The sequence below is a fragment of the Pristis pectinata genome, chromosome 6 (assembly GCF_009764475.1).
Source record: "Pristis pectinata isolate sPriPec2 chromosome 6, sPriPec2.1.pri, whole genome shotgun sequence".
Lineage (NCBI taxonomy): Eukaryota > Metazoa > Chordata > Chondrichthyes > Rhinopristiformes > Pristidae > Pristis > Pristis pectinata.
The window spans coordinates 75,195,407-75,220,428 of record NC_067410.1 but is presented as its reverse complement, the minus strand read 5'-3'; the positions used below and the strand labels follow the sequence as shown (position 1 = coordinate 75,220,428).

The 25,022-nt window shown below is 37.6% G+C and overlaps 1 protein-coding gene across 1 annotated transcript in view; it reads left to right on the top strand.

Annotated features, from left to right (window-relative positions):
• Positions 1-25,022, top strand: part of dock10 (dedicator of cytokinesis 10) — a 255,301-nt gene that overhangs the window by 195,758 nt on the left and 34,521 nt on the right. The window contains 17 exon segments of the mRNA XM_052017557.1: positions 370-488; positions 1,948-2,017; positions 3,792-3,911; positions 5,456-5,530; positions 5,907-6,053; positions 7,205-7,288; positions 8,583-8,691; positions 11,840-12,018; positions 13,713-13,829; positions 14,082-14,199; positions 14,414-14,535; positions 15,908-16,025; positions 16,370-16,436; positions 18,244-18,291; positions 20,018-20,119; positions 21,788-21,912; positions 24,591-24,706. Coding sequence (XP_051873517.1) covers positions 370-488; positions 1,948-2,017; positions 3,792-3,911; positions 5,456-5,530; positions 5,907-6,053; positions 7,205-7,288; positions 8,583-8,691; positions 11,840-12,018; positions 13,713-13,829; positions 14,082-14,199; positions 14,414-14,535; positions 15,908-16,025; positions 16,370-16,436; positions 18,244-18,291; positions 20,018-20,119; positions 21,788-21,912; positions 24,591-24,706 — 1,836 coding nt within the window.

The following is a 25,022-nucleotide window of genomic DNA, read 5'->3' as shown; positions in this document are numbered from 1 at the left end:
AATAGATGTAAAATTGAAATAATTGCATAATAAAGGATATCAAAGGCTATGTATATTTTTGTTCAGTACTTCAATGGCTGCTTCAGGATTTAAAAAAAATTGACTATTAAAACCCTAAATTTGGAAACAATAATGTAACTATTGTTGTTCCTAAATAATGTCAACCATTTAAATCATGTCAACAGAGACATTTTAATTATAAGTGATCTGTTTTGAAATAGACTGCATCCCTGCAAAGTAAAGTTAACATCTGGTTAAATGTTATAGAAGCAATATTCCAAAGTGGGACTTATGCTTAATTTACTGGGGCTTATTGTTAATCGTGTGTCTGAAGGATTTTGACTCTTAAGCTGTTTTTGATCATTTCAGGGTCTTCTTGGCATGGAAAAGATCCACGTGATTGTACATTTCCTTCCTGTTCTTCTGAATCAGCTGCTCTGCAGCTTGGTACAGACTGAAGAAAGCCTAGTTTCTACTGCCACCATCAGGTAAGTATATTAAAGCTGCTGATTAACCAAAATCAGTCTAATTCCAACCATGCAGCTATGTAATACAGTAGCCAGTAACCTTTTAAATGCCTGTGGTTTCATTTTGAGAACAGTGATCGAATATGTGTACCACAATCTCTCCAAGGACTGCTGTAGCACATGCAATGAAATGTTGGTGATTAGGAATTCCAGAATTTAATATCCAGTTCTATTAATGGTTGAAGTATTAGGCTAAGTGTTTATTTCAAATAAAATATTCAAATGCTAGAATTTGGCTCCAGATGTTACTGTAGAATTTAATGTATTCCTTGGAAGTTTTTTCTGTTCGGTGAGCATTTGGAAGCTGTCTGTGGATTGTAATCTGAAAAAAACAAAACAGGAGAAATGGGGAAACATGGGGAAATGTAGGCAAAATAGTACCATTTATTGGACCTGCAGCTGATTCTTCCAAGGCTGCAGGGGAGTGGTTTTCTTACATGTGCATTGTGCAAAAAGTTGTGAATGTTAAAGTTCTGAATCCTGGGCCTTTAACACAGTGAAGCCTTGTAACCAAGTGTCACTTGAGAAGTGGCACCATACTCCCACCATGGCAGAAGCTCAAGCGTGATGGTTCTGAACTGGAACTATTGCTTTGGGTAGTGGAACTGATCGGAATGCCCAGATTAGGTGCAGACATAGCACATTTCCAACAAAGGTTAGGGCATTGTGGCATCAGAGATGTACAAGATGTTTTGGAGTAGTCAGGACCACACCTTGTCAAAGAAAGAAGGCCTTTGGGAGACATTTGGTCCATAGGTGATGGTTCCATGGCTAGCTTCAATGGCAGAACCAGTTAATGGCTCAGGTAAAGATGGGCCTTTACTGTTCTTTTGAGCAGGCCCTCAACCTTCCATTAAGACTTGCTGTGGTAGCCAAACCCAGTGCAGCTTCTTCTACATGTGATTGATCACAAGTTACAGCAACACCATTGCTCTGTGCCCCCCAGCCCTCTGCACTTTTGAATGTTGAGGACAGTGAATTAATTTCTCATTGCTTAGAAGACCCATTCACAGCTTGTGAAAAATTTTCCTCTTCCTCTCAAATGCAAAAACACATGCGCTTCACGCTTGAACTTCAAAGCCATTTTTTGTTGTTAAAGTTGAATATTTTTGATTGTTAATGATCTGCATTTTTGCATGAGAAATGCAGGCATTCAATTTAGAATTTAGCTTTGGGCCTTCACAATTATGGCTGGAAGGAGTTGGGGATCCTTAAGTGTCTGGCTTGTCACCCAAATAAACCACTCAATGTCTTATGAAAGCAGTGCTTGTTAGGACTAATCCATTGCCAGCTCTGATTGTTTTGTGTATGACAGATGTAAAATTGAAGTAGTTTGACAGGATTATCTGGACACAAAGGCCTCAAAGTCAGATGTACAACACCTTGCTGTGCACTAAAACGTTCATTTTCTTTTTCTAAGGGCTATTGTTGACATTGTTGCCAAGTGCCATGAAGAACAACTGGACAATTATCTCCGCTCATACATTAAGGTACAAAAAAAGTTAACAAAGTAATGCCAGTTATTATGGTGATATTTATTTCCCTACACAAAATGTATACAGAAGTATACATTTATATATCGTCATTAAACTTGCTTTCAAAGCAAAATGATTCTCTGAGCCTTGCTTGGGACTGAGTATTAGTATTCTCTGGAAGGGGAGCTGGAAATCACATTAGCAGCTGTCAAACTTGACTGTGGCTATTTAAAAGTAAATGATTGTGTCTGGGAGTAAAAGCTCTTCAAGGCTTTAAAAAGCTGTAGGTATTTGCAATGCATTTTTCAGTCTTTCTGTGACAAATTTGTCATTTATGCCTCTGTGGGGTTAATACTGTCAATTTCATCTGTAAAGGGTCTGAGCTTCTTAGTTTTATTGGTACAACAACAGAAAACTCAGAAACAAGAGATTCTGCAGATGCTGGAGTCTGGAGCAGCACACACAAAATGCTGGAGGAACTCAGCAAGTCAGGCAGCAACTATGGAGGGAAATAAACAGTTGACGTTTCAGGTCGACCCAGCTCAGGATTTGTGGAAAGAAATAAAGTAAATGTTTCAGGTAGAAGACCCTTCATCAGAACTGTAAAAGAGAGAAAACAAGTTAGCTTTAAGTTCAGAGATAGCAGAGGAAGGATGAATAGGAGAAAGGGAATATTTCTGATAAGGTACAGCCTGGATTATCATGGCAAGAAGCCATTTGATTTATACATTAGATAAGATATCTTTATTAGTCACGTACATCAAAACACAGAGTGAAATGCATCTTCTGTGTAGAGTGTTCTGGGGGCAGCCCGCAAGTGTCGCCACGCTTCCAGCGCCAACATAGCATGCCCACAACTTCCTAACCCGTACATCTTTGGAATGTGGGAGGAAACTGGAGCACCTGGAGGAAACCCACGCAGACACGGGGAGAATGTACAAACTCCTTACAGACAGCGGCTGGAATTGAACCTGGGTTGCTGGTGCTGTAATAGCGTTAGAAGGGAAGTTATAGAAAAAAAATAAAGCATGTAAAAACTGTGTGATGCAGATCAGAGCTGTAGGAAATAGTCAGCAGGTCAGGCAGTGGCAATGAAGAGAGAATACATGTTCCAATTAGGAAACCTACAGCAGAAATGGCCAGTTTTGGTGCAGGGAAAGCGAGTGACCTGAAATTATTGAATTCAATACTGAATCCCAGTCTCACACTTCCTTACATCAAACTTTATGGAAGCGTAACCTGGTGTTGTAACAATAGTACCTTTTGGTTACCTGAATAAAATGATAGTGTCATTTAGATATGTCCTTTATGTACCTCCACAATTTTCTTGAGGTTGCTCTGGTAATTTCTTTTGATTACTGGTTTCTTTCCAAAGGGATAACTTAATAAAAATTAGAAGAAACGAGAAGGAACTGATTGGCTTTCATTTCTTCTACTTATTTTTCTAAGTTAGTCTGCATTCTTTGTGGGTTCCTGACTTGTTCATATGTGCTGGAATCCTCTCCTACCTCACCACCGAATGATTTTTCATCTTTAAAATGATGGGCAGAAAATAGGGTAGAAGGAATGTGGCAATCCTGGCTACAGTGCTTTAGCCTTCAATATGTTAGTGTGGCAAAGACCTGGATTAGTGATTTCTTCAAGTAAAATAAAAATGCTGGGCTCAAGACTTTCATAAGATACAGACATTAATATTGAACATATTTATTAACTACCATTGTATGCTGTTTGCCATTATTAGGTCTTTGAAGCTGACTGATTTTCTCTCTACAATCTATATTTTATGCAGTTTGTTTTCAAGGCTGAATACTCTGAATTGAACCAGAAAACAATTCATGAAGAGCTTTTAAAAGGCATCACTGAAGTCTTGATATCTGCAGATGCCACTGATTTTAAACGGTTGCTGAAGGTAAAATCTGAATGGTGACTAATGATATTTCATGCCAATGTATTAACATGAATGTAACTTTAATAATGATGTTCATTGTGAAAACAGAAAATGAAGGAAATTTTCAGCAGATTGAACAGCATCTGTGGAAGGAGAAACAGAATTAATATTTCAGTCCAATGTCCTTTGTTTAGAAAAGGTCACCAACATGAAAGAGTGATCTAGAATTTGCAGGAAAGTACCTGCAGTTCTTAACCAAAATGCTGGCAATTCTCATGTTAAGTTACCCATGTTTGGGATTTCAGGATGAACAAAGGAATCCCCTCCCCCCCCCCCCCCCCCCCCCAATTTCTCATTTCTTTTTCTTTTTTCCCCTTCCTTGGAGCAGACTCAATGGGCCGAATGGCCTACTTCTGCTCCCTTGTCTTGTGATCTTGTGAGAGGAGTTCTGAATGTGCTGCCCACCTTTTGCTTGGGTTATGGTGACTGTGCTCTGACTTTGGGCTACTTGTGGGGAATCTGCCTGCCGAACCTGTGCAAGGTTAGACGTAGCATAGGAGCAGCAGGCCCATTCATTTTAATGGAGGGCAACAGCTGCAAAGGACAAGTGTCATAGAAAAACATTGAAAGCCCTTGATAGACATGTGGCTGGCTAAGTCCACAGCATGATTTACCTGGTTGTCAAAGACTTTTTAACCTATTTCAGCAATGTAACATGAGGCCTGCCACTACATAGGACCATGCCCTTTAGGACCATGTCATCTTGAGTTGGAAGTTCAACACTGGCAAATCCAGTAAAGTGAAATCTGTTCTCATCACAGAGTCAGCAGGGACCATTGGCCAGTGATGCCATGTTCTGGCTCATTGTTCATCTCTCCACACTGGCTACCTGACCTACTGAGTATTTCCAGCATTTTCTGTTATTTTCCAGATCTTCAGATCTGTTGTATTTTGCTTTTGTATTAATGTTAATAGTAGGTTGATGAGATTCAATGTTTCATTCATTTAATGCATTCTTTTATGGTATATTTTCTGTTTCTGTTACTTTGGTCTTCCATTTGAAACAAGTGCAATGGCATTATTAGGACACTAGCTGGGAAGAACCTTATTTTGTCAATATAAAGGGGAACAGATTTGTATGCCAGAAATAGTAGTGATCAACTCAGTTTCTTTTCAGCTAGGTTATTATGTTTCCATTGCACCAAGTGCTTTAATAATACTTCACAGTTCTATTCAGTGGATTATTATTATTCATCAACTAAGCAAAACTAATTACAGAATGATGATAAGGCTATGAATGTTGTTATTAAAAATAATATTATTGCTCTTATGGCTCCTGCTTCCTTGGTGAGAAAATAAGTGTAAAAATAAATTTTCTTCCAAGGATGACTTTTCCGTTATTTATTTACTGAGCCATGTAATGTGTTTAATGGTTAGTGTAATGCTCTGCATTTGATAGAAATTAAGAAATTGTTTTACCAAACTTATGCTGAAATCTTACTGTTTTTTGTCTTTATAGTTCATGTAGTTTTCACGATTCTGATGATTTAACTTTTGTTTTACAGCATTTGTGGTTCTTCTTTGAAATTGTTATAAAGTCACAGGTGCAGTATCTGGTTGGTGACGACAAGAGACTGCAGGTAGGGTGATATGGGGGAAAAGCACAGAAATAGCAAAATAATATTTAAAAAGTACCACGTCACATACGACAAAATGTGCAAAAGTGCAAGGAATAAAAGTAAAACATATCTGATGGAAAAACTACATGTTATACCCAAGCTTCTCTTAAAATTACATCTTTTTATCCCAGTCTAAGGATAAATTTCAGTGCAACTGCCAAAGTAATGTTTCACCACAAATGAGATCAATTTAATACCCCTTCAGATTTTTAAAAATTGTGTTTAAAGCTTAATCAATCTAATGTTGACAGATTTTGCTATTCTGACCTGTTAGTAGAATTCCAGACTATGAGAAATCATTGTATTCCAATTCATTGTTTTTCTCTAAAATGCATAGCTAAAGCGTACTGAGAGGTTTCCATCGTCCTATCACAGTGCGATGGAATTGCTGGTGACAACCTTGGGAGATCTCATTTTCAAATCCTTCAAAGAAACTGAAGAAGAAACCAAGGAGGCAAACCATTATCTTGCCATGTTTGTAAAGGTAACATTTTGTCATTCTGAAAATGCCTAACACAAAGCCAACACCTAACCAGCATTCAAGTGTGTGGAAGGAAAAAGGAAGAGGAAATGGTTATTTTTTAGAAATGCAGGAAGCCATTAGTAATATTCGCCCAGACCTTCTACGTACAATCTTTACATTTTCACTCCAAGTAATTGTCTAGTTCTTTTTAGAAAGTGGTTATGTTTATTGCTGATTCTGGTGGGGCAACTTAAAATTAAGGTCTGTCTATTTTTTTGGAGATGTAAGAATTCAGTAGAGTGCAATCAAAAGAGACCCCTTGTCCAAATGTTAAAGCTTGAGATACACTCAGTGTCTCCTGTCGGCTGATGAGCAACAAAAGGTTAGATTTCATTCATCTATTTTTTCTTATTTTAGAGAGCTTCTACTCCCTTTTGGTACATCTCCTTTTATACTAAATGTTCAACAAACATCCTCTGCAACATGTCATCAAACATAGTTTGAAAATCCATGTACATGTGATTAATTACATTTTTTTAATCAATCCTCTGATTCCTCATTCAATTAAACTTGACCAGCATGCTCAGCTATTTCAGATACTGGCTGGATGTCCCTAATTAACTCTGAATAGTGCACTTCATAAACAGTGAAATGGTTTTCTGTGTGAAGAACAGACTCAAAGAGTGGCTTCAGGGTTCAGTTGCTTTAATCAGCAGACAGCACACATTGTTGTGATATCCTAGTGCTCTTTGAAGGGTGTGGGCCTTGAACACAGGAGCTAGTCATAAATCATTCCACTTTCTGGAAAGAGTCAGTTAGCCCTTCCCTGGGCACCCATCTTTGAAGGTAGTCCTTCAAGCTTCCCATTGGGAACTGGCAAATTAAGAAACTCTGTCACTGGAGAAGATGGTGCATTAAAGTTCATATCTCTCACGTGACTTTGGAAATAATGCCTTGATGATGCAGGATTTGAGATCCTAAAGGACACAAAAGCTTGAACATTAAATAAATTAGAATATCTCTTCTGCTTAGTCTTGCACAATACTGGCATGGGTTCTCCCATGCAACTTCAATCTGCATTTTTCTGTGTCATGGCCAAGAATTTTGAGGTCACCAATGCTGCATCCTATTGGTATCTGAAGCAGTAAATCTTAACCCTTTAATTTTTACAGCGATGTTTTACCTTCATGGACAGAGGATTTGTAATGAAGCTGATTGGTAGCTATATGAACATCTTCAATGCTGGAGATCATAAGGTAAATTGCTCAGTTGTCAAAAAACTGAACAACTCCAACATAATTTATTAATAAGTGTGGTCATCTACTTTGCGTAGGTTTCATCTTGCTAACCTCTCCAAATAAAAATGCTTGTTACTGCTGAATTCCAATGACATTAACTAGAGTCATATGTATTCTAGTTAGGACTCCCATGGATCTCAGAACAATGAATGATTCCTACCTTCAATCTGCCCTCAAATTTGGCACTTATTGCTGAAAGGAAATGTGTGTGATCAGATCCACTGCTCATTTTGCACTTTTCCGATTTTTGCTTTCCACACATTGACTTCATGCCACTAATTTTCCTGAGGAGTGTTATTTCTTGACATGCTGCAGTCCTTGTGCTGAGGATGCCTTTACATAGTGTTAAGTGAGGAATTTCAGTTTTTTCGCCTAGTGTCGATGAAAGAAAGAATGATATGTATCCACTTCAGGATCTTGTGTCCTGCACATTCTTACCATCACAAAGAGTGAACTGAATTGCTTCAACATTACATAACCAATGATAGTGGAAATCTGAGAAGGAGATTGTGTAGGATCATCGATTTGTCCTGTTTTGCTGAAAATGACAGTAAACTATCTGACCTCTTGCATTTGCATCTTAAGCTTCAGTGATTTTTGGGAATATCAATTATGAAACTTGCTTCTTCTGAGTGAAATATTGTCAGAACCATTCGAAGCACAAAGCTGATTGTGGCCAGTTGGAATTCAAGCACGAGATGGTTAGAAAGGGGGAAATGGAAAAAAAAAGTGAGGTGGAGATAAAAACGATGAGATTAGCAGTAGTTGTTGATCCACATTTCTATCTGTACAAAGGTGACAACTTGAAAATCCTTCCTCTGGTATCAGATTTTCATGTAGGTGCAAAGAAAGGTGTGCAGTGATGGAACAAAATATATTGCATTGTGCATAAAGCATCTGTGCATTATCTGAGATCTCTGAATATGTTTTGTAATCAAGAAAACAGCCCTTCACCAATTTCTCAGAGCAATTTGTGACATGAAATAAATACATGAAAAGTAAAATGAGTAGTGGATCTGATCCCACAAGTTTCTCTTAATGTGCCTTGCAAGAAATTTACAGCAGAAGTGCCAGATTTGAAGGCAGGTTCAAGGTAGCAATCGTTCGTTGTTCTGAAAATTCTGTACATATAAATATGTGAGAAGTTTTGTGCTTTAGTAGTCACTAGCCCACTCATTCATTGGTGAAAGTAGCAAATCAGGTCTGAAATATCCAAAGAAAAAATGTCATTTTTAATACCTTGTAATTGCAGACTCTTTTTGAATACAAGTTTGACTTCCTGCATGAAATTTGCAACCATGAGCATTTCGTTCCCCTCAACTTGCCGATATTATTTTTAAAGACTAGATCAGGAAATGAAGGTAAGTTAACTTTCCTCTTCAGGATCAGGTTTGCTAATGGAGGGTGGGGAAGGCCTGTGAATTTTTTAGGTTGAAGTTTTTCTTTTGTTGACATAAGCAATCTGTGTTTAACATTTTTGGAAAGGGTCTCAGAGCAGCACATGAGGAGGTGAAGTGGCTTAAACATCTGGTCCTGCACCTCTATGGGGAAGGTTTCAAATCATTGCCAAATGAATTAAAGAATTCCCTCCTCATCTTAGATCACAGGAACAGTACAACACTGAAGGCCATTCAGCCCATTTGAATCTATGCCAGCTCTTTGTTAACTAATCCAATCAGTCCTATTCGTCTACTCTTTGGTCACAGTTTTATCAATGATTCCCCCTTGTGCTTGCCCATTTCCCTTTTGAAAATCTGATCGGCTTTATTTCCACCACCCTTGGAGGGAGAGTTTATAACTGCTGTCTGCATAAAGAAGTTTTTCCTCACTTCCTCCATTCTGTCTTTTGCCAAATAATTTGAACCTCTCTAGTTTCTGGTCTCCCTGCTAAGGGAAATAGGTTCTTCCTGTTCATTCTGTCTTGATGTCTCAAATTTTATCCACCTGAATTAAATATACACTCAGTCTCCTTTATTCCAGAAAAATAACTCCAGTCTTGCCAGTTTACGTTTTAGTTATGTATCTGGCCACAGATGTGTTTGACTTGGGAGTGCTGAGTCCCCAAAATAATTTGGCAGAAGTGGAATAGTGTAATGTCACCAGTGCTCAGTTACCTTCTGAAAACGGCACAAAATATTGACTGCATATATTTATACATTTGCATTTTAATTGCAATCTTCAAATGAGTTTGTATATATACATACGTGTGTGTTTATAGCAATCATTGGTAAGAAAACAGTTTTGGCGTATAGACAACCTGTGTAACTCATAATTTTGAGACACAAGACTCTGCAGATGCTGGAATCTGGAGCAACAGACAATCTGCTGGAGAAACTCAGCAGGTCAAGCAGCATCTGTGGGGGGAAAGGAATTGTTGATGTTTTGGGTTGGAACCCTATATCAGGATAGGACCAAAAATGTCAACACTTCCTCCCCCCCCCCCCCCCAACAGATGCTGCTCAACCTGCTGAGTTCCTCCAGCAGATTGTTTGTAACCCATAATTTTGTTTTCTTTCCTGTGATTTCCATTTCATATTAATTGGGGGAGGTTTCGTGTCATGGTTAATCATGCAGTCATTGCCACTGTGCTACTTAATAGTAATGTCAGAAGACTGGATTAATGATCTGGAGTTGTGACTTCAAATTCAATCATGGCAGCTACAGAATTCAAATACAGTCAATTTATGAAATTAAAAGTAAAAGTTGACATGACTAGTGATGGCCCTAAAACTGTTGGATTGTCATAGAGCCCATCTGATTCCCATTTAGTGAAGGAAATCTGTCCTTACCCAGTCTGGGTCTTGAGTGACTCCAGACCCATGTCTGGGGTTGACACTTCAATACATTCTGAAATGAACTTGCAAGTCACATAATTCAAGGGAAATTGGAGATTGAGAATAACCATTGGCCTTCAAGTGATATCCGTAAGTAAATAAGAGGGCATATGGAATGATTGCAGTTAAAAGCCAAAGTGAAGAGTATAAGAAAAGAGAATTCATCCCTGAACTATATAAAATTAGAGGTCAATGGGCAAATCTGATCACCACTGCAATCATTCCATATGCCCTCTCATTTAAGATAAGATATCTTTATTAGTTACATGTACATCGAAACACACAGTGAAATGCATCTTTTGCGCTGAGTGTTCTGGGGGCAGCCTGCAAGTGTCGCCATGCTTCCGGCGCCAACATAGCATGCCCACAACTTCCTAACCCGTACGTCTTTGGAATGTGGGAGGAAGCCGGAGCACCTGGAGGAGTCCATATAAACTCCTTACAGACAGCGGTGGAAATTGAACCCGGATCGCTGGCGCTGTAATAGCATTACGCTAACTGCTACACTACTGTGGATATAACAATGAAGGCCAGCAGTTGCTTCAATCACTAATTTCCCTTGAATTATGTGACTTGCAAGTTCATATCAGCGACGGCCCTAGAGACAAAAAACAGAGGAGATTTACAAGTACTTTGCCCCAACTGGAAACTTTTAGGTATGAATAGAGACTGGCAAGGCTGGAGTTATTTTTTTGGAATAAAGTAGACTGAGTGGAGATTTAATTCAGGTATATAACTTTTGAGTCACCAAGATAGAATGAACAGGAAGAACTTATTTCCCGAAGCAGGGAGATCAGAAACTCGAGGACTTAGATTTAACTTAATTGGTAAAAGGATTATAGGGGAATTAAGGAAAAGATTTTTCACCCAGAGTATAGTTGGGGGTATGGAACTCTTGCCTGGTAGTTAAGACAGAAAAACATTGAAAAGGACAAGGATGAGTAGGGACATGACCTACAGGACTATAGATCAAGAGCAGAGAAGTGAGATAAAGCTAAATAGTTCCTTTTTTGGCAAGCAGTAGTATGATTGGCTGAAAAGCCTCTTCCTATACTTTAAATTTCTATGATCACATGAATGAATGCATAATGGAAATATTGAATGTGCTCCTAGTTTTTTTAAACTAAACCTGGACCTATTACAATCAGCAAGTCCAGAAGTTGTTGAATGCTTGGCTTGTTGAATAGTGAAATCACATGACGGCCGGGATGTACAGTCGTGCAACAAACTCGGTCAGATGTTTCACTGATCCAATTTTAGACTTTGGTGTCAAATAGTTACAAGGTGAATGTCATTTACCCAATTTTTTCACCGGCATTTAGCATCCTTTTGTTGAAATGAAATAATTAATTTGCATGGCATTTTTAGTAATAAAGATGCGGAAATGATAATACTGAGGCACAGATGGAATTTCCATGTGGCTTTCCTGATTTCTTACCATGGAAAAGCCAAGAGAAATCCTAAAGAAAACTATAGAGTAGATAAATAAGTGCCCAGATATATGGGGTCATTCCCAGCCAAATGGAAGACCCCATATAAAATGCAGAGACAATCTTGGTGGTTCAAGTGCTTAGAATATTCAAGCAACCTCTGGATTAGTTTCATTTATATATGTATAAATTTGATGTATGCACTATGCATTTTGTTGTTGAACCACATATTTTTACCTTTGCAGGCACACAGCCAGAATATACCCTGACAAATGAATTTTGTCGTAATCATTTTCTTGTTGGCTTGTTGCTTCGTGAAGTTGCATTTGCACTTCAAGAAGACCAAGATATTAGACATCTTGCAATTGCTGTCCTTAAAAATCTACTGGCGAAGCATTCATTTGATGACAGATATTCAGGAAAAGTAAGTAACCTATTTCTTTATGGTACATTGAAAGTGTGGACTCTGCTTCTTTGTGACATTTTTAAATACTTCCAGTCTTATAATTCAGCTGCAAAACATTTGTTTTATGGGCTCTGAGTGTAAAGTTAGCAAGATGCTAAAGTCCTCTACCAACCTGCAACACCCCCGACCCCTTCCCCATCCCCACTACCCCACATTGCCTCTGACAATAAATGTTAATAGCGAGACCCTGGAAAACATGAACCATTTCCCATATCATCTATATTTCAGCAAAGGCAGACACCAGTGATGAAATTCACCACCATCTTCAATATGCCAACAGAACCTTTGGTTGATTGAGGGGAAAGGTGTTTGAAGATCAAGAACCTCAGACCTAGCACAAAACTCCTGGTATACTGGGCAGGAGTGATATCCACACTCTAATCTGCTTCTGAGACTGGACTACCTGCATCAGGAATCTCAAAGCACTTGAAGAATACCACCAACGTTGTCTCTGCCAGTCTCGAATGTCAGCATCCATTCTCACCACTGAGGCACTAATTGCTCTCAGTCAGCTATGCGGGGCAAGCCTCATTGTTTGCCATATCCAATGCTTGAAAGAGTCAGCTTATTCTGAGCTCATTTGTGAAAAGAGAATATCAGATAGATAGGGAGAAGGATTCCTTGAAGGAGTGCAGCATCCCCACGGACCCCTGGTTACCTCTGGACCAGAGTGGAGAAGGAACATCTGGAATTGTACTGAGAAGGTCAAAACCCATGCATCAGGAGCACACTGAAGCCTTCCATGTGCAGCAGAAGAGTACACCACTTCACCCACTACCACTCTGATACTACTGCATATCAATGCAGGATGTATCACAACTGGAAGGGATTACACTCCCTGGATGTCAAGCTGGTGTGTGATAGCACACATTGTGCTGCCACAGCCTGTTTTGATTTAGCGCCAGTTAGAGATTTGTTTCTCAGAAGAGGGAAGGGATGGAGTGGTGGACAAAATGTCTTGGCCTGTTCTTGAAATCCCTATCAGCTGTCTGTGTGGCTACGTTGCCTTGCCACCTATGAGTTGAAGAAGTATGGGCAATTTGACAGAACCAAAAAAAAGAACATGACAGGAAGGGGTTTAAATTATCTTCAGGATCTGGGTCTTGCCCATCCCTAATTGCCCTTGATAAAGTGGAGGTGAACTATCTTCTTGAACTGCTGCTGTGGGCTTCTGACCGACCAGCAGGGTGCTTTGTTCTGGCTAATGTAGAACCTACTGAGGTTGTTGGTATGACACTCTTCCAGGCAAGTGGGGGGTGTTTCATCACATTCCTGACTTTTGCCTTGACAGTGGAAGGGTCTTGGGGTGTCAGAAGCTGAGTTACTCACCGGAGCATATCTTGCCTCTGTCTTGCTCCTTAGCCATGGAATTAATGTTCCAGTTGAGTTTCTGGTTAATAGTCACAACCAGGATCTTGATGGCGGGGGACCTGGTAACGACAATGCCATTGAATGTCAAGCATAGGTGATTAGACTCTGTATTGTTTGAAATGGTCATTGCCATACACTTCTGTGGCACTAACGTAATTGTCACTTATCAGCTAATGCCTAGGTTGCTCTGAAAAGAGCAAGGACTAAATGTTACATAATATGACTTATTTACTACTTCATTGAAATATGTCAATTTGATTAATAATTGTGTTTCTATGCAGAGTCAACAGGAACTACTAGCCACTTTGTACCTGCCATTGTATGGAATAATTCTCGACAACCTTCCACGAATTTTTATGAAGGACATGTTCCCATTCAATCTCAGTTCATCTAATCCGGTCAGTGTTACATCAGGAGTAACTACTACTGGAGTAATGATGATTAACTCTTTGGTGACTTATCATGAGAAATTTAAAGAAATCGTCGCATTGTATTTGTCTCATTACATACTTTGTTGGTGTATAATGCTGGAAATATTTTATTGGGTTGATAATTAGTATTGTAGAAACTTATGCAGTAATTACACCTACATATATCTAACAGTGATAATAACTAGAAGCTATATTAAAAATATGTACTCTAAATTACAGGGTTCCAGGGATGACTTGAGTACTGCTGGTGGATCACAGCATCAGTCAACAACACCAACAAGGAATACAAATTCATTGGAAAGTTCAGTCTCAAAAGATGTCTTGAATTCAATAGCAGGTAAATCCTTCTGGACTGATATTTTCTTTAACTCCTAAATTCCCATTCATCGGTATCTTAAGTATTGGTTTAATTTGCCCTTAATATTTTAGATGATGATTTTGAAACTTTGACCATTTTACAGTGACAACATGTAATTGTAAAAATGTAATTTTTAAATATATATCACTTGTTATTAGTTGAATGCAAGTAACATTAATGGTGCTATTTTTAGTTTTCTCATCTGTGGCTATTTCAACGGTGTCCCATGAAGAGTCCAAAGGTTCACATGGTAGTTTGGATTCTACGTCTGGTACATGTGAGAAAATGAGTGAAAAACCTGATTCCTCTGAAAAGGTATCATTTTGAAGAAGTGTATTGCAGTTTTTATGAAGTGCAAGGACCCATCTCTTTCATTCCTATCCTGCAGGGAAGGAATCTTCCATCCTTCCCACCCTCTCCTTTGTAATTCCAGACCTACCACAATGTATGATTCATAACTGTCTCCTTAGTACAGGGCCAATAGGCATGGACCCTAAATGCTGGCACTTTCAGTGGCATTTATATCCTATAAATGAACTAAAATAGTTCATCCGTTCATGTTATTTCAGATAGAGTCAAGTAGAACTGTATTTCTGAAATGTTTGACTTGTTGGGATTTGTCACTAGCTTACATCATTCTTTCCAGGATTCATCATTGTTTTTCTGTCCCAGAGACCAAGCAAGCTTGGGCAATTTCTTTTTCCTTTAAGGCCTTTGTAAATGGTGCTCATTACTGGCAAATAGTAAGAACTCTATTCAAGGGAGGTTTGTTGGTTTCCATCAGTCACCATAGGTCACTCATAACTAAGGGTATAATCTTAATCATCTAAAGTAGATGAGTTTGCTTCAACCAGGGGGTTAAAATGCTACAAGCTTGAAACTTGAACCCAATCTACCCACATAACTTTAGCAGAAGTGAAACGAGGTGGAGGGTTGACCACTTACTGTTTCACCAGCCACCGACTATTTTCTCCTCCCGCACATGACAATCAATCTTTCCTTTCAGATCTGCCTGTTCTCAGATTAGCTGTGCTGCATGCTTTCCCTCCTTGTGGGCAGTCAACCTGTCCATCAGATTGGCTTTGGTTGGGAATGCTGCAGAAAGAAACCCCAAAGCAATAGAAAGTGTGGGGTATTTGGGAAACCCATAAATCCCATTCCCAACTCAGCACTCCTTCCCCCATCATAAAATCCACTTTGGAGCTAAGATTGGGCTCTTGGGCTCTTTATAGCTCAGTGCTTGAAGGTGACTAATTGGTGTCCATGAAGCCCAAGAGTAGCCCATTAAGTCTGCAAGTGTACTTGATAATGTTTAGACCCAGGTTAACACAGTGCATAATTGACATTCAAATGATAGACGATAGCTTGTGTCTTACAAGCAATTCTACTATTATTTAGGTTTTGCAAACATGCTGCTTCATTTGATTCTGAGCTTTATTTCACACTTCTAAGATATCATTGGAACTTGCATTCAGGAATGGCAAAATGCATTGAATTAAAGAAGATAGAAATGTGTGAAATATATAGTGGATATGTAAAAGTGGCTGTCTTTAATTCAGCTTGTTAGTATGCATAAAAAGCAGTGTTTTCCCTTGTTTTAAAGACAAAATGTAAATTAAAGGCCAATGGCAAAATAGATATAGCTCAACTGCACATTACGTTAGTAACAAGACTTTTAACTCTCCAGGCTTATTCAAGACCGTTATCTTTAATTGGATCTGCTACTCGATTTGACAAATTAGATCAAGCTGAAATGAAAAGTCTGCTCACGTGTTTCCTTCACATCATGAAAACTATTTCTGAGGGTAAGTCTCAATTTCCTGACATTATGTGGCAGAGCCCCAGACAACTGGCTCCTCTCTGTTACTCATTGATGAATTTATTTGGTACTGTAATTTCATTGTGTTTAAATATAGTGTTTTTATAATATTTAACCAAAGGGGAAAAGATATAATTTCTCCCTTTACTGCAATCACTTTGGTTGCAAACATCCTTTTATTGATTATGTTACTGCATAAGATGAATAAGTAAATGGCTGTAGTCAAAAAGAATGGTTTTATAATCGACTGTGAATTTCAACCCTAGAATAATGAACATTCATAATATGTATTTATATTTCACAGAAAAATACTGTGTATGTTTCTTTCAGAAACTCTTAAAGCCTACTGGTCCAAATCACCATATTCAGAACTGACAGATTTCTTCAATATTTTAGAGTAAGTGGAAAACATTCAATTCTCGGTTAGTTTCAGTTACCTGATAAGCACTAAAGAATAATCTCAGTCAGGAATTGTAAGCAGGGATTTGAGAGATGTGTGTTAAGGGTTGTGTCAAATATCTGTCATGCCGTCGCTCTGTGAAGTATTTAGATCTGAAACAGGGTGTTTCTTTTCTTTTTCAATCTTTTTATTAGTTTTCAAATTAATACAGATTAATATATAACATCAATATTTGTACATGTAATACAAAGAGATCGGGAGAACAATCATGGCATGGATAATCATAAAAGCAATAAAGTATATAAAAAATCTGTAGATCCAACAATCTCTTAGTGAATGAATATAATATTAAAAAGAAAGAAAAAGATTTATTATAAAATATAAAAGAAAGAAAAAAAATCCCCAAAACAATAAGAAAATTTATAAACAGTATATCAAACCAAACTAAGCTAAGGAAAAAAAAAATTCACAAAAAACCAGAAAAAAAAACTGGACTAAAATTTCTCAGTAGAAACAGAGCAATATTATGTCATCAACTCCATTCCTCTAAGTTGAAAGGTTATTACAAGGGGATCTATATCATGTGAAAATATTGAATAAATGGACTCCAAACTTCCTCAAATTTAAGCGAAGGATCAACAGTATCATTCCTAATTTTTTCCAAGTTTAAACATTAAACATTAAACATTAAACATTGAACCATTGAAAAGTAGTAGGGGGTATTGGATCCTTCCATTTAAGCAAAATGGATCGTTTGGCCATTAAGGTAACAAAGGCAATCATATGGCTAGCGGAGGCAGATAGATGGCCAGACTCTATCCTTGGTAATCCAAAAATTGCAGTGATAGGATGAGGTTGTAAATCAATCTTCAATACATTTGAAATAATGTTAAAAATATCTTTCCAATATTTTTCCAAAAGAGGACGGGACCAAAACATATGTGTCAAAGAAGCCACATTCGATTTACATCTGTCACATATAGGATTTATATGTTGATAAAAATGAGCTAGCTTATCTTTTAACATATGGGTCCTGTGAACTACCTTAAACTGTATCAAAGAATGTCTGGCACACATTGAAGATGTAAGGATGTTTGTACACTGCATCATTGTATCAACCCACTGTGTATTTATAGGTTAGTTGCAATTCCTTGCACAGCAACTCAGTGATCCCTCTGCCAATACATGATGATGTTAAAGAGAGGTTTGGATATTTTTCACAAGGTAGAGAGAATCTCCTAGTGGCCATTTACAAAATGACAATATCTATAGCTTCATAATTTCCTCTTGCTCACCTTGGAATGGAGTGGAAACAGATGTACGTTTAAAAAATATGGTTATAATTGAAGTCTGTGAAGAGATAAATATATGAAACAAAAGGAATTCGGTAAGATCTGAATATCTATGGATAAGAAAAGTATTACTGCATTCCATGTATTGCATTTATATCTCTTAATAAATGGTAAGTGAATAAATGATTCTATCATTAAACTCTGCATGATGTTAAAATAAATCAGTACCCAATTTAAAAAAAGTAATTCCAAGGGGGAAATAACCATTTCCAAATCCTGATATGTGCTGTTGAAAATTCTAAACCAGAGCTGTGAATTAACAGCACACAAGTAGGCAGGGGATGTGTGCATCTGTTTGTCTCTTCATCATTAAATGTGTGCCAAATTCTTGACATAACTCTAGGCTTCCAGAATAAAAATACAAAACTGAAAGCACAGGCATCTTTTTTTTTCAGAAAAATTACACGGACTGATCGTTTCTGCTTCAAGCCCTTTTCTTTGTTTTCTTTCAGAGTTTGTATTCAACATTTCAAATTTCTGGGAAAGAGACAAGTGGCAAGGTAATGAAATGTAGAACACTGTGAGTTTGCAGACCAACAATTGCAGCTTTAATGTAAAATGCCCCCATATTGCCTCACAAGGGAACTTTCAAATAATAAATGATACCACATCAAATAAAGTGATATTGTGGCAGATGACTGAAAATTCTGTTAAAATCTTGTTTTTTGAGTGAAGATTAAAGAATAAAATGGAGGTGGAGATATGGAGTGTAAATGTAGAGCTTTGGGCTTAGACTGCCATTGATTGGATGCAGTAGAGAGAAAGGAATGTTTTCATTTTTATTGAACATTTCATGACTTTGAGACTTTACAGCCTATGAAGTTCTTTCAAATTGTGGTCATGTTGTCCTATATGGTAGTACCCTTATGTTTCTGCCATTGAGTAAATTTATAAATTTCACTTTAATGCACTCCCCCCAAGTAAAGTACACTGTTTGAATTTGTAAATTGTCTCCAATCACATGCCTTTTAGCCCTTGATGTGATAAATGATAAAATAGGCAGAACGTTGTAGAAATTAAATTGCAATTGGGTCAACAATGTTCAATATTATTGGAAAGAACAAATGAATGGAACAGTGGGAACAGTCATTAGTAATGAAAGAAACCTCCATAGCTTCCTTACCTATGTTATTGGAGATCAGGAAAGAAGGTATAATGGACAAGATCCCTGAAGGTGGCATCATAGGTAGGCAAGGTAGTTAAGAAGGCAAATGGGATACTTGTCTTCATTAGTTGAGAGGTTATGTTGCAACAGTATAAAATAATAGTTCAGCTACAGTTGGAGTACTATGTGTGGTTCTGATTACCACCTGATAAGAAGGATGTGATTGTACTCGAGAAGGTACAGAAAAGATTCTCCAGGGTGTTACCTGGGATGGAATGTTTCAGCTATGAAGGGAGACTGGATAGACTGGATTTATTTTCTTTGGAACAGAGAAGATTAGGAGGAGACTGGATTATTGGGCATTGACAGGTTAGATGGCAGGAAAATTATCCCCTTGCAGAGGTGTCCATAACTAGAGGGCATAGGTTTAAGGTAAAGGTTGGAGATTTAGAGGGGATTTGAGGAAGAATTTTTTTTTCATCCAGAGGTGTTTGAAATTTGGAGCTCACTGGCTGAGGGAATGATGGAGGCAGATACTCTCACAACATTTAACCAGTATTTAGATGAGCACTTGAAACCTCATGACATAGATAGGTGTGGGCTGAGTGCTAGAAAGTAGAATTAGTATAGATGGGTACTTGATAGACAAAATGGAGACGGTGGGACAAAGAGATGTTTCTGTGCTTTGATTGCATGGATCTATGAGTCTGTGATTCTAGGACTCTTAAGAGGTTTATGAGAAAGCTGATTAAAAAGAACGAAGGTCAGAATTTATCTTGTCTACAGAATGATCCTGGAATTTTACACTGCTGTGGCATAAGAGAACAAGGCTTCATAGCTTAGATGTCTAGCTAGGACTGACAATGGATAGCTAAACCAATTACCCACCAAGTGTGTCAAGTGTGGACCTTGAGGTTGAGGGAATAATCATATTTTCAAGTAGATTTTCACTTATCAGATGATGAAGTACATGTTGCAAAACCTTTTTGTTTGCTTTGATAAAAATCTTGAAAAATGGTGTTGCTTTATGTAACTAATTTTTTCTCCTGATTGGTCTCCATATTCTCTTTTGTTCTTGTTGTTATATGCAACTTTGATTTTATTGTTTTTAATTAAATCAGGAAGCTAGCTGCTGCAGCCAAACTCGCACAAGCCAGCCAAAGTAATGGAACTCTTAAAGGATCTAACCCTACTCCTCAAAGTTCTGGTCTTCTCTCTCAATGGTAACAACTTTCTTGGTCTATTATTATAATGCCTCATGAGATAATCAAATGAGTGTTATGATTAGTTGAGGTAGCAACATTAGGGTGAGTTAAAAATATACATTCCTCAAGTGATTGACAAAATCAAACATGTGAGCATGGAAGATGTTCCTGACCTGTGTTCCGAACCAGCAACAAAAGAAACACTCCGAGTCGTGATAAATGTTAAAAACTACTTTATTAATAGCTACTTATGATAATAAAAAAAATAAAAGTAAAAATGTTAGAAGTAAAAATGTTAAACCTTGAATATTAACCCCAAAACTAAACTCGTCACGTGTGTGTGGCAAAGTCCCAAACTCCAAGTCCAGGAATGGTTATTAAAGTTCAGTTCAGCAAGCCATAAGGTGAAACATGAGCAAAGGCTTCTTCAACAACCACCGTTGTCTGAAGATAAAACGTAGATGTAGAGAACATAGAGAGAGTAATTATGAAATCCAAATGTTCCACGATGGAACCCAAATGACACCTCAGTGTTTACTCGGTAGTGACTTCCTCACCCCGAAAAGCATGTGTATTGTGGCCGTCCACACAAATAACTGTTTCCCTCTACAGGTCAGCAACAAAGTGAACTCTACCGGATTACCCCCAATTTCCATACGTGGATTGTAGTAACAGACACAGTTATTGTTTCTCATCCATCGATAGAGAAACTAGCAGGCTGGTGTCTCTCTCTCTTTTCTCTCTCTCTCCTCTCCTCTGACTGACTTCGACTGACTTCTTCAACAACGTCATTACGTCCTTTATCTTCTGTTGACGTAAGCACGCCACACACACACACACCACTATGCTCTATCTTAAAGGGACATTCACCTAGTTCGTAACACCTGCTTACAGCTATTATGCTTTACTCAATCATTACATCTCAGTTTCACATTTCAAATGCATTTGCCATAAAGTTTAGGATAATTGAGAAGGTTAATAGGAAGACAAGACTTATTTTCCTAAAACATTGGAGTATTGTGTGCAGTTCTGGTTGCCACCCTATAGGAAGGATGTGATTGCATTGGAAAGACTGCAGAGGAGATTCACCAGGATATTGCCTGAATGGAAGGACTTTAGTTATGGGGAGAGATTGGATAGGTTGGCTTGCTTTCCCTGGTGCAAAGGAGGCTGAAGGATGACCTCACAGAAGTATATAAGATTATGAGAGATTTAGATATGGTGGAAGGTCAAAATCTTTTTCCTTTGGTAGGGGTATCAAAAACAAGAGGGTATACTTTTAAGGAGATTTAAAAGGGATCTTAGGGGTAAGTTTTTTAACACAAAGAGTGGTTGATATCTGGAATGTGCAGCCAGAGGATGTTGTGGAATTGGATACAATTACTGCGTTTGAGAGCCACTTAGACAGACATTTAAATTGGCAAGACATGGAAGGATATGGACAATGCAGGCAAATTGGATTAGTGTAGAAGAGAAAATGGTCAGCATGGATATGATGGGCCTAAAGGCCTGTTTCTGTGTGGTACAAATCTATGACTATGACTCTATTGAGACTTAAATTTTAGTGTAATAAATTTGTATTAATTTAGAATAATATAAAAAGTATGATAGGTAAATGCAGATATTTTTTAAAAAAAGACATAAAGCATTTGTATTCAAATTCTATTATCTCTTTTTATTTACTAGGATACATTCAGGCCATGATGGCCACAGGCATGGAAGGTCACAGACAATGCCTATAATACGTGGAAAAAATGCTCTGTCACACCCAAAATTATTACAGCTGATGGATGCCTCCAATATAATGATCAGTAAGTAATAGGACACACCAGTGTTAAATATTCCTCTTTTGCACATGTGAAATACTATCTTTTATGTCCTCTAAAAATAATGTAAATTATGCAGTTATAAGGTAAACAGAAAATACTGAAAATAGTCAACAGGTGAGGCAACATCTGTGGAGAGATACATGGATTGAGTGTTTCAGATTGAGTATCTTCCAATTTTTATGCAAGGTCATTGACCTGAAAGATTAACTGTGTTTCTCTTTCTGTACATTCTGCCTGACCTGTTGATTATTCACAGGATTTTTTTTTCAGCATGTGAAGTTTCATGCTCTTTTGTATTTATAGATTTTATATAAAGCACCAAAAAATATGACAATCTGCCTCATAAATAACTGTATTCTCAAATTTACAAAGCATCCGAATGAGCACTTGAATCACCAAGGCATTGCAGATAAGTACTGGTAAATGAGCTTAGTATAGATTGGTACCTGATGGTCAGCATGGACATGGTGGGCCAAAAGGCCTGATTCTGTGCTGCTTTGACTATGACTAACTGGGGTAAGATTTCTGCCACAGTAAGTTATGTTTGGGAAGACATGTATAGGCATGGCTAAATGAGTAGGTTTTTAGACTATTTCTGAAGATGGAAAAAGTCTGTGAGTTTGGAGAATTCCAGTGCATGGGCAAGATGGTTAAAGTACTAAAATGGGATTATCTAATGGAATGCAAAACAGAGTCAAGTTAGAAAATCTGATGGTGCACAGAAATGTTAGGAATTGTATGTAGGATTGAGGGAATGGATAAATTGAATCTTTAGCATGTTCAAAATTGATATGGTCTAAGACTTAGAAGAATGAAATTGCAATGCAGTTTATGCAGAGCATTGTGACTGCTGGGAATGGACTTCTCAGCAATGTGTCTCTCAGCTAAGCAGCCAAGAGAATTTTGTTTTGCATTTGGTCAGTCTCTTGTTTTCTGTATCCTGTGTTACGTACCAGCAACAAAAGAAACACACTGAGTCATGTATGAGTGTTAGAAACTATTTTATTAATAACTACCTATGATAATAAGAAAAATAAAAATAAATATGTTCAAATGTTAGTAGTAAAAATGTTAGATCTTAAACATTAACCCCAAAACTAAATCCGAAGTGTGTGTGTGTGGCAAATTCCCAAACTCCAAGTCCAAGAATAGTTCTCAAAGTTCAGTTCAGCAAGCCATAAGGTGAAACATGTGTAAAGGCTTCTCCAAAACCACCGTTGACTGAAGAGAAAATGTAGAGAGAAAATAGAGACATTACGAAATCCAAATGTTCCACTATGGAACTCATACGACGCCTCAGTCACTGATGATCCTCACTGCTTTGTTCCGAAGTATCTGCCACCCCGAAAGCATTCGAGACATGGCCGTCCACACAAATACCTGTTTCCCTCTACAGGTTAACGACAAAGTGGACTCCACTGGACTACTCCAAAAATCCATACGTGGATTGTAGTAACAGACACAGTTATTGTTTTTCATCCATCGATACAGAGACCAGCAGGCAGGGTGTCTCTCCCTTCTCTCTCTTTTCTGACTGACTACTCCAAAACGTCATCACGTCATTATCTCCTGTTGTCGTAATCATGCCACACACACACACACACACACACACACACACACACACACACACACACACGCACACACACACACTACTGTACTATGTCTTAAAGGGACATTCACCAAATAGTAACCTAATCCGTAACACGTGCTATATCCATGATTAAAAGTTAATACTAACTTTTGTAATGTACATCAGCTGAAACACATCATTCTCAACTGCTGGTGATTTTATTATATTTTATTATCTATGAACCCTATAGATTGAAACATTCAGTTTTCTCCAGATTTAATTCAATGCATCAGAACATGCAATGAAGATAATAGCTAGGGCTACCACTTTAATACTGCAAAACTAGCAGTGAGTTCTATTGTTCATAAACATATAATTAAACATCAAAATCCATCAGTTGTTATCAGTGGTTTCCTGCTCCTTCATACAGTGCTTGTTGACAGTATTTATTATGGCTACGAATGTGGCATCAGTGAATTGAGGTGAAGTTTAATTTTTAATAATGTTGTCACTATATAAAAAAAGTTTAATACTTTGTTGAACAAGGAGCTGCAGTTATGCTTTTAACAACTTCCTTAGCCATAATTATAGATGAATGATTTGTTTGATCATAATTAAGTTTGTCGTGCATAGTCTGATTCCCTCAATAATTCATTCAAGATTCCATGTTTTTAAAATTGTTCAAAAGATAGTTTTTTCAAGGGGTAAGTTAATTCTGCTTTTGTTTTGGACAATTATATGTTATTTCATTCTCTGTAAAATGTTTAAAATATATGTGTAATAATGCTTTTTAACTGGAGACATCAGACTGCAGATGTTGGAATCTGAAGCAAAATATAAACTGCTGGAGAGAATTTTAACTTTTTAAACTTTTTAACTTGCTGGCTTGCTTCTACAGAGCCCACTGAAGCTTTGAAGTCTTGCTAGGGGAAGACAAGTTTGCAGAATCAGCCCAATATTAATAATGGACTCCAGTTGACTTGTGGTCTTATTTACTGTCACAAAATTACTCTACTAATTGATACATATAAGAAATTAATACCAACTTTGTATTCATATAATAACTGCTTTTGATCCTCCATTTATTTAGATGGTGCTCCTATTGAGACAGATACCTTGCATCTCATAGATGTAGAAGCAAATATTGCAACAGAAGTGTGCATCACAGTACTGGAGATCATCTGTCTTTTCACTCAGAACCATCAGGTAATGATAATGACATCCATATTTGTTTGATGGATGAATTCCAAATATATTGATGCACTACAGATGCTGTTAAAGATATACTTTTGGTGCTGATATAGAACTACAGCTTTAATTGGACATAGCACATGATAAATGCTTTTCTACTAAATTGTTTAAAGCTGAAGCTATGAAAAACTATATGTTTCAAACAATCCCAAGTGTTGCTTTCACAAATTTCAACTTCCCATTTCTACCAGTCCCCTTTAAACCCTAAGTTATCTGTTCTATGTAGCTAAACAAGGACAAAGTTATTTTTTATCTTTGGTAGCAGAAGCTT